This window comes from Corylus avellana, chromosome ca1 (assembly GCF_901000735.1).
Source record: "Corylus avellana chromosome ca1, CavTom2PMs-1.0".
In the NCBI taxonomy this organism is placed as follows: Eukaryota; Viridiplantae; Streptophyta; class Magnoliopsida; order Fagales; family Betulaceae; genus Corylus; species Corylus avellana.
In genome coordinates, this window is record NC_081541.1 from 20866957 (window position 1) to 20877919 (window position 10963).

General features: G+C 34.6%; 1 protein-coding gene across 3 annotated transcripts; it reads left to right on the forward strand.

The window, feature by feature from the left end:
• Window positions 1-5304: 5304 nt before the first annotated feature.
• LOC132181135 (protein SLOW GREEN 1, chloroplastic) lies at window positions 5305-10952 on the forward strand. Of its 3 annotated transcripts, none has more exons than XR_009440224.1 (2): window positions 5305-6528; window positions 10934-10952. XR_009440224.1 is itself a non-coding variant. In XM_059594222.1 (1 exon), the coding sequence occupies exon 1, from the start codon at window positions 5454-5456 to the stop codon at window positions 6447-6449; it is 996 nt and encodes a 331-aa protein (XP_059450205.1). In that variant the 5' UTR covers window positions 5305-5453; the 3' UTR covers window positions 6450-6752. The 3 variants fall into 3 exon arrangements, 1 of the variants encoding a protein (XP_059450205.1); XR_009440225.1 differs by lacking the exon at window positions 10934-10952 and adding an exon at window positions 7027-7149; XM_059594222.1 differs by lacking the exon at window positions 10934-10952 and having other exon boundaries at window positions 5305-6752.
• Window positions 10953-10963: the final 11 nt, after the last annotated feature.

Here is a 10963-nt window from a genome sequence, read left to right on the forward strand (position 1 = left end):
CCCTATACAATTTTCTCTCTTCCTGAATTCCCTTTTCTATCTTCAAATCTTAGTTTCTGCTGCTTTTATACGATGTCAGAACAATCGTAGTTCTGCCCCGTGTCATGTATCAAACAGGCCAATTATTTCTTTTTTTATATTCATGTAATACCCATATTCTTTTAACAAATAAAATAATAAAATAATTGTAAAAAAAAAAACCAATTTTCTTTTTTTCAAAAAAAAAAAAAAACAAACAAACAAACAATTTTTTAAAAATAAAACAAAACCATTGGGTGAAAAGATAAATAAAAATAAAAATTGGAATAAATAAATTATTAGTCACTGTAGTTGTCCTAAATGACAAATTGCTTTATGTCGTATTAAAGTAAAATCAATTTGGTAGTTTGATGGGCTACTTTAATACCCTTTTTTTTTTTTTTTTTTGAATATCTCAAGAATTGTACCTTTGATTTTACTTTAATACGACATGAAGCAATTTGTAATTTAGGTCAACTACAATGACAAATTATTTATTATTTATTCCAAAAAAACTTCTTTTTTGTTTTTATTCACCCATTGGTTTTTATTTTATTTTAATTTTTTTTTTTTTACAATCATTTTATTATTTTATTTGTTAAAAGAATAGGGGTATTATAGGAATATAAAAAATAAGTGACCTTTTTTATACATTTTGGTAGTTTAAGGACTACGTACCTTTTAAACATTAGGGGGCTATATTGCAAACGGCTAGTAGTTTGAATGGCTTTTTTATATTTTTCTATTTAATTACCCTTCTTGCCTTTTGTTTTCTTTTTCTACTTTACTGCCATTTAAGTTTGTCTTACTAGATCAACCAGCCAACACAAGAAAATGGCATCAGCATTCATAGCAGCTTCCCTCTCACTTTCCATAAGTTTAGGAAACCAAACTACTTTTTACCTCCCTATTCAAATACACTCCACAATAACTTCTTTTTACAGTTCTCTATAACATTAAAATATTATTTGTTTTACTTTTGTTTTGTTTTTATATTCATTTATTTTGCATAGGAAAGTGTGAGAGTAGAAAGAATGTCATTTTATGATTATAATAAACTATATGGATTGGGTTCAACTGTAGCAAACCTAATGTATAAGGAAGATATAGGAAATTTGCTGTAGGTGAGTTTTTGTGATTTTTTTTTAGATTTTCCTTATGTAAGGTTAATGAAAATAGTTTTAGGGTAACTGTTGGTAATGCTCTAACTGTCCATGCGCAACATTAATTGACAATTATAAAACATTTGGGAAGCATAAACAGTGCTCCTCACCAGTAGAGAGTCATGTTCACTCCAAAAATGATTAAAACATAAAATAAAAAAAAATTAAAATTAAAAAACATAAAGAAATATTACTCAAAACCCACAAAATTACTCAAGTTCACTCCTATCTCTTTCTTTCCATTTTCATTATGTTGCCTAAATACATAGGAATATGACTTATAAATTGATAATGGTGAGGAGTTCAGATTTTGAAATACATGACCGTTAGGAAAATTGAAATTTTGAAAATATGACCGATTGACCATTAGAAAAAAGATAAATTTTCGAAAATGAACCATTAGAGAAAAAGACAAATTTTCAAATATATGAATGTTAAAAAATGAATAAATAAATTCTTTAAAAATAATATTTAAATCAAATAGTGAAAATGAATCCCTAGTTTAGGAAGCCGGATATAGGTGCTTAGAAAAAGTGAATAATTAAAATAGAAAAAGATGATTTTTTAGCTTAAATACATAATACATTTAGAGAGCCAAATGAGAATGCTATAAGATATAATAACTTGGTATATAATTAGTATGTGTAACATTTCTCTTATATATAATGTCAAAAGCTCGTAAAAGGGTTAACAAACTATAATTATAATTATTATTTAAACATTTGATCAGATTAATAAAAATTATTGATTTCAGCATAAAAATATTACAGCTCATTAGATGATTTTAACAAAGAAATTTCGGGGTGATTGTTGACATGTAAAATTAGCCACGTCTTTGTTCTGATGGTTTCCTCAGCGACACACTTAACGTTTGGACAAGTGAGAACTAGTATAAAATGTGTGTGTTTTTTTTAATTAGGTTGGATGAAATTTCTCAATGTGTGTGTGTTCCAATGTTTTTTTTAACAAATGGTAATTTCTCAATTTTCACAAAATTTTATACAAATTAGGTTGGATGAAATTCTTTCAACCCTGTCAGTTAAATTGACATATATTTTTGGAGTATCAAGAATGTGATTTTCATCTACATTTTTAAAGTGCATATGAGAATTTATGTAATCCGTTAATCATATTAAAAATGCATTTAGAAATTACATGCTTTAAGAATAAATATATGTTTAATAGACTAAATTTATCCAACTTAAAACAAAGAACTTTGATATTGTGGCTTGCTCATATTGCTCACATGACAATTAAAAAAGATAAACCATGTTTGGGGCATCATCTATTTTATTTTAGAAAAAAATATTAAAAAATTCCCCAAACTAATGGTCGTTTTTGAAAGAGCTCCAAAATGTTTAAAAAGTATTAAAGTAGTGTAGTAACCCAAATAATTAATTAAGCTTAGGTAGCTTAGTTAGAGGGTTAAATTGAGTTTTGGGTCACTAGGTACAGCTGGAAAGGCATTTTAGAAATTTCAGATTTTCTGACCGTACGCACGCATGGGAACCATGCAGACGTACGCTTGCAATAGTACGCGGACGTACACATAGGGACCACTCATACATACTCTACAAATAGTACGAGGACGTACGCATGGGGACCACCCGGACGTACGCTGACTTTTGGATAACTCCTAGTTAATGCCCGAACGTATGATGTAGCCTTTGGTCCACTGGCTAAACAGTATCGCACGTACGCCCTTATGGTACCGTATGTACGCTGCTTTTCAGAATAGCCCTGCAACACTCACAGCTTTTCTTACCTATAAATACCCTAACCCCCACGCGTCCCTTGAGCCATTTTTGCCCCCAGGCTCTTTGAAACCCCTTGTGTGAGTGTTCTTATGAGTTTTGTGGAGAAGGAGAGGTGATTCTTGGAGGTTTTTGGCTTCATGGAGGTAACCTTTTAAGCCTTACTTGTTCCTTAGTTATGATGTTTAAGTGTTTTTTATAATTAGCTTAGTTGGTAGTTTTGAGTCCCCAAGGGATAACTCAATCGGCTGGGGACCACGTCTTATGAAGCAGAGGTCATTAGTTTGAATCCCCCCTCCTCCCTCTTGTGTGGACATGTCAAAAAAAAAAGAAAAAAGAAGGAAGTTTTGAGCTTCTAGTTATGTTGTTTCCCTTTAATCTTCATTTAAGTTGGTTTAGCGTTTCACCTTTGTTGAACGGATTTCCTTATGCATTGAGGCATTATTTTGAGATAGGAGGTCATAGGAATCCTTTTCGGTAACCTTAGAACTAGTTTGGAAGGATAGGAGGACGCTTAGACCAAATGAGGTTTTACTTGAACATTCTAGTCAAACGTATGGCCATGAGCTTGGACATACGCCCAAAAGCGTTCTAGGAAATGCCACTTTGGCCAAACGTCCGATAGCCTTTGCTTTCATGTTTTAAGTTCGTTTTAGTTAGATTTAGAACTAATAATAGGTCTTTTCTTAGTATTTGAGGTTATCGAGCCTCATGGGGATTTTATGGAGAAGCCTTACGACCCAGGTAACTACAAACTCACATGGATACTTGTTGTTACTTTTCCTGCATTGCACGATTATTCTATATATATCAAACCTGCATATTTTGCAACTCTCATGAAATATATTTTGGAACTATTGTGAACTCGCTCTTGTGAAAATGTATGTTGATTAACAAAATAATGATAAGACTTGTAAAACTATGCATGTAAAAGACGGATAAGATTAATTATATCGTATGATATGGTACACCGGTACGTGCAGAATAATGGCCATGTGCTTACTATACATGTTAACTTTATGGTCAAGTGTGTGGGCCTTGGATCCAATGATTTTTGTGATTGGCGCATCCATTGCCAAATAGTTGGTCATTACAGGATGTACATCACTAGAAATGTGGGCCACCCGAGGTCGGACTCTGTCAGGCTGCTAATGGTAGAGGGTCGCGTACAATGGTCGGGGCACCGGTATTGTATTATAGGTCTCTCGGGACAGTGCCAACCCTACTAAGAAGGGGTAATATCTCGGGTAGATCATATTGTTGAGCTATGACATGATTATCATATTATAGCATATATTATATCTATATTGCATTCTTGATAAACTGTCATCTCATACTGTTGCATGTGCTTTATAAACAACTAAATTCACCATTTAATAATGGGTACGTCATATGCATTTATACTCACTAAGTCGTCGGACTTACCTTTGTATTCTTTCCCTTTTTCTCCATATGTACAACTATGTTGTTATAAATAGTTTAGCAAAAGATAGATACCGCGAAGCATCCGGTTATTGTGGAGGACTTACTCCGGGTGACACTTGATGACTTATTGCAAGATTATGTGGATGCTTATGGTAGGTCACTAGTACTTTTGGGCTATGTTGTAAGTTAACTTAAAAGCTTTTATGCATGCTTGCATATTAAGGTATAACATGAATCATTTGTAAAGATGATGACTTGTATTGTGTGATTTCAACTACTTTGATATTCTTTGGTAGATGCTCTAGTTGTAATGATTAATGTTTATAGAATCTTGATGTTTTAGCTGCTTAGTATCCTCTCTTTTCAAGAAGTAGAGATTCCTAAGTCTTGTTCCTCATAGAATATTGTTGGGAGACGAACCGTGGAGTTAATTACCAGTTAATGTTTGAGGCATTACAAGTAACTTATCAAATTATCAAATTGTGTCAAAAAGGCCCACAGAGGTGACTCGGCTATCCCATGTGGCCAAATAAGAGTGACTTAAACCACTTATGATTTGGCTAAGCCACCCCATTTATATGTGTTTGTGTTTGGGTGGGCGCAATTTAAAAAAGGGAGTGAGATTAATAAAAATAAAAATAATCAATAAATGATTTTATTGAAACATGAATATCACTTACTCTTCAAAATGTTATATATATATATATATATATATATATATAAATGATTAGTGTTAATAATTTGTCTATATTTCTCTTATATTATCTTATAAATTCAATTGATTAATTATTAAATTTGTGAGGTATACCATTAACTTAATTGAAGTAGTCATAAATTTATAAATCTAATAATTAATTTATGAAATACAGTAATTATTTCTCTTATAATTTGGCAGGTGAAGGTTGGATGACCCAATTTGCATTCAAATTCCCGTTGGTAAAAGTAAGAAGTATAGGTGGCTTCACCAATCCAACACCACCTACTTCTTTCTTTCTTTCTTTCAGCAGTTGCCTCCTGGGGTTGAAGAAAGAAGGGCAACCAGATTCCCCATTTCCCCGTAAACCCTAAAAGCAAAAGAAACAACCAAACAACCATGAGCTTCTTCACCTTGGCCTCATCATCCCCAACCTCCTCACTCAACACTCTCTCCAACTTCACCCCCAACACAAGACAATCCCCATCCCCACCGCCTTCTTCACTTGTTCGTTTTCCCACCCCAATTCCCCACTCTCGCCTCACTGTCTCCGCTTCCTCAAACGCCTCCCCCCAAACACCCCGACACCTCATTACTCAAACACTTGTGAAGTACACAAAAGCCGCACTTCTCATCGGCGCCGCCGCATCCATGATCGGGAAGCTCTCGCTGTTGCCGGCGAGAGCGGAATCTCCCTCCGTAGTTGCCCAAGAAGCCCCAATTCCTGAAGAAGCCCAGGCCCAACCCAATGACCAGGCCTCGCCCTTGTCCGAATTTCTCGAATCCAATTCAGAGGCCGTCGAGGCCTTGAAGTCGCTATTGCAGCAAAAGCTCGAGAGTGGCGAGGACGAAGAGGCTCTCAAGATCCTGGGACGCCTGGTTTCGGCGCAGCCTTCGGTGACCGAGTGGAAGTTCCTCATGGCGAGGTTGTTTAACGAACTGGGCGACGCCGAGAACGCGCGCAAAGTGTTCGAAGAAATTCTGGCGTTGAACCCGCTGTCGTTTGAGGCGTTGTTCGAGAACGCCTTGGTAATGGATCGGTGCGGGGAAGGCGAGGCGGTGATTACGCGGTTGGAAGAGGCGTTGAAGATTGCGGAGGAGGAGAACAAGGCGAAGGAGGCACGGGACGTGCGGTTCATAATGGCGCAGATACAGTTTTTGCAGAAGAATGTGGAGGAGGCTTTGAGGAATTATCAGGAGTTGGCGAAGGAGGACCCCAATGATTTTAGGCCGTATTTTTGTCAGGGGATGATTTACAGCTTGCTGGAGAGGAATGCAGAGGCCAGAGAGCAGTTTGCTAAGTACCGGGAGCTTTCTCCAAAGAAGTTTGAGGTGGAGGGTTACTTGAGGACCCCATTGTCAAGGATGAAGCTATTTGGGTCGGATGAGAATTGAGTATCTAGCTGGGAACATGCCGGAATAATGATGGGGAAATGGGTTTTTCTCCGCATGGTGAAGGCAATGGCTTTTTTGGGTAATCGGCTAATCCTATGCCTTTGTCAAGTTTTGATAGTTAGTTTACTTTTTTTCATTTGATTTTTTTGCTATTGATGTGGAACCACTGTTGAAGCTTCACAGAGGATAATTAGAGAAACAAGGAAATAAGAACCAAATTTTGTGGAGATAAAGATATAACGACCTTGTTGAATAATCTGCTTCAGCCGAATGTGGTTCTTTTCTGCTTTCTCTGGTTCTTTATCATTGTTGTGCTATGTGATTTTAGTTGATTTGCATGGTTGCTAGATTTCTGTTGTGTTTGGAGTAGCTGGTATGGATGTTCTGAGGTGACTGCCATGAAGACACCTGATGCCTGATATTTTGGACTAGGAGGAAATGCATGAATGAGTGTATGGTTAAGTAAATGTCTGAAAGTGGTGTCAGAAGAATAGGCTAAGCTAAAGGTCTAGAATTCTATGTGCATAGATGGTCCGCTGTAACTCAAAATTTGAAATGCTTCTTTTGGTAAATGTAGGTGCAAACGTTGATTTTTTGTGCCAATTTTTGGATCACCCAATTCTCCGCTATCTCTTTATCAAAGAAAGGTTCATAATCCACTTCAGATTTTCATCATATATTCAGGGTTGGTAAAAACATTTCAGCAATTAGAATGCTAGATCATTCTGCTTTATGATTAATTCTAAGCATATTCATGTCACATGCCATTTCATTATGGATTTATGATGTTACTTCTATATTAGAAGGAATTAGAAGAAAGGACAGGAATTTGAGGGGGGATTTCTGCAAAGTGAATCATCATTGAGTATCAAATCCTTCGGAGCATAGCATTGAATTGGACTTTTGGTGGCACGTATTACTTTAACCTCTATTTATTCTGTCGAACCAAGACAGTCACACATAAAGGGGTTCATTCTTACTAATTTCCTTGTGCTCTGGCCTAACTCTTGCTTTGAAGAGAATAAGAGTCAGCTTCAAACTGTTCTTTATTTAGGGTGTCAACCAATTCTAGGCTGCTCTTGTACGGTTTAGCCTTTAGTGTATTAGGAAGCTTGCTCAAACTCACTCACTAATATTATGACTCAGCTAAACCAGACTTTTCTGAACTCAGTCAGCCCCGAGCGGTACGTACATTTAGTACTAAGTCATTATGTAGAACATAATTTAAGGTATAGTTCTAGGAATTTTATGTATAAGGTGACACTTTCTGTTTTGAAACCGCAATTTTCCTTACCTTACCAAAGATTTCATGGAGTATTTTGCTTTTCATTTAAGATTTCGTGACTTTGTTAAAACTTACTGTCCTCCATCTTTTAGTTTCCAATGCTCTATGAAGTCTGTACACCTTTAAACTTACTGTTAACCTTATGTATCCTTGGGAAGCTAGGGCACTGTTCTGCTGCTGATTGGGCATAAAGTTTGAATTTGTAGGACAACCCAGTGTAGATGATCATTGTGCTTACGAATTAGAGAAAACGTCTAACCTACGTCATAGTCACTCGACTAAAAGATGGGCAATCTCCTTTGATAACCTTATTTCTCTATAACCTTGCGAACCATAAGGAAATATGACACATATGACATTGTAACAGCTTTCAACTCTTATACAGCGATTTACTGTTTCCAGCCTCCTTTACCCCCTCTTGTTTTTATGAACTTGCGCTTCCTCTTGTTCTTTCCCTCCTGTTTTTGCTTTTGGCTCCAGATACAACACCAGCTTTTGAAGCCTTTGGTTTATCAGCATGGATCAGATCTTGTACCCCAAAATGTTAGACTTTGATTGGGTGGGTGGATTATAAAAGTATTAATGAATGCTAAGTATTACATTACTTTCTTATTAGGTGAAACTAGGCTTTTATAAGTGATTGTAAGGAGTTTCAATTGTAATTTGATTAGTCTTTTTGGAGCGATTGGATAAATGTGACCAACACTTTTCCTAAGTCATTAGAAATGGTATTAGATCAATCTAGTAACATCATGTGGCGCTAAGGTACTACACATCGTCGACCCTTACGTGGATGTTAGGGATTTAGTGGGGGAGATTATGAGAACCCAAGATTTATTAGGAAAGATTATGATACTCCAAAAAGTTAATTCTAAATTAGGTGGGTAAATTATAACGGTGCTCAATTCCTTTCCTCTTCCTTAAGAGTAAAGTTATTTACTATACTCTTGTACAATTGCCATACCATTAGATGGCGTGATAGTAAAAATCAGTCATTGAATTAGTAGTTGTAAAAATTAAAAAAAAAATCAATTGTTGGTCCAAGAGCTAAATTTTACTGCCACTCGTCTAGTTATCTGATAACTGTATAGGAATCTACTAAATATAATTACTTCTTTCATCACTAATAATCTTTTACCTCCTTTGTTTATTTTCTTCTTCTTTTTTAACAAAAATTATATATTCGTTGTCAAACATCAACATTCTTGCAAGACACGACGTTATCATCATAGTGTTAAGTTGTATTACTTCAACATTATATTTTAATTTATTTGATTTTTGTACAATTATTAACTGTAAAGAATATTTACACTGTTTATAAGTTTTTTTTTTTTGGTCAATGTTAAATATGTTTGGTATAAAATATGGCCATATATATATATTTTCTAAAAAAAAATGAATTCAACCTCGGAAAGAAGCGCTTGATAAATTTGTTGTTAGTAATAGACAAAATATTACATCAAATTCAACTGAAGAATTAATAATTGAATAACCAATTATTTTAATAGAATTAGAAAACAATATTGAAATAAAAAAAATGGTAGTGATAATCAGAATATTATTGACAATACATGTAATAGAATTTTATTTACGCTCAATGATATCACAAGAAAGATTAAATGGATTTAGCCATATTATTTGTTGAGAATAATATATTAACAAAACTTGAATATAAAAATTTGATTAGTAATATTGCATTTTAAAAAGCGAGAAGAATAATATTTAAATAAAAATTTAAAATTTATTTAACCATTAAAGACTTAATAGGATTTAGGTTGTTTACAAAGAAAAAAAAATTAAACTTATAGTGACGGAAAAATGATGTATAAGTAAAAGATAAAGGATAAAGTTTTCCTTTAATCTAGTTTATTAAATTGACATCTGTCCTTCTAACATACATTTTTTTAATATAAACAGATATTTGTCCTTACAGTATAGAATTCTCACATGCATTTTTAAAAATACATGTGATAATTACATGCTGAAAAACAAATATCAATTTAATGTTTGGAGGAAAACTATGCAGAAAGTCAAAACCAATGTTTCCTTTAGACATTGGTTATTCATTTATAAACCGCACGCCGTTTCTATAAACTACAGTTATCGTGGCTCCATGCCATATACTTGGTACATGTCGCTTTTGAAGCTTAAACCAAGTTTTGTTCTAAAACCACATCTTTCCGCTTCGTTTCTAGCAACTTCACATCATTTCCATAAATTACATGTCGTTTCTAACTGCTTGCCATAACCATGTGTCCCATACTTGTTGCAAACTTATTTGGTTAAGAAATTTTCGTGGGTTTCAAAGTAGAAACACCTGGTAACTTATAGTTGGTTAAGAAACTTTCTTCAAGAAGTGGGGTTTAAGGTAGAAACACCTAGGAAACTTTTCTATGATAATAAGGAGACAATTCATATAGTCCCAAACCCAGAATTGCATGAGCGCTCACAGCATATGGAAGTCCATTGTGACTTTGTTCGTGATAAATTGACTAATAAAGAAATAGTTACTCCATATGCTAAGACAGAAGATCAATTTGCAGATTTGTTATTTATCTATTTGTAGTTGGGAATATGACATATATTCTCCAACTTGCAGGAGAGTGTTAGATTATGATTAACTATATTTTTTAACTATTTGTTATTTGATGATGGAGATGAGATCAAGTATATGTTGCTATTAGATGTATTTGAAAAACCTTTCTAGTACCAGAGACATCTTAGAATGATGAAGTCAACTTTCCTCTATTTAGTAGCTTCTAATGTAGTTAGAATCCTCTACGAAGTCCATACACCTGTAAACTTTCTGATCCTTAAGAAGCTAGGACTCTTTTGTGCTACTGATTAGGCATGAAGTTTTTACATGCTTAGAGTTGGGGGATTAGAATTTGCGAAGCTAGGGCACAGAAAAACCTCTAAGTAGAGGGAAAGACCCACATCATATTTATGCACAATCATGTTGCCCTCAAATTGCAAGTGCAGACCAAATATCGAGCTTCATTGATCTGTTCTAAAATGCTATATTGTTCAACACTTTTAAAGAGAACATATGAGGAACATTTCTGAAACATATCATGTCAGTCATAGCACCTTCCAACTCATGTTTATTTCTTCCTGCCTCCTTTACCCTTCTTTTTCTTCCCCTTGTTACCCTTCCCCTTATGACCTTTTTCCTGGCTGTTTTTCTTCTTGTCACCAGGCACAAAATCAGCTTCTAACTCCTTTGACT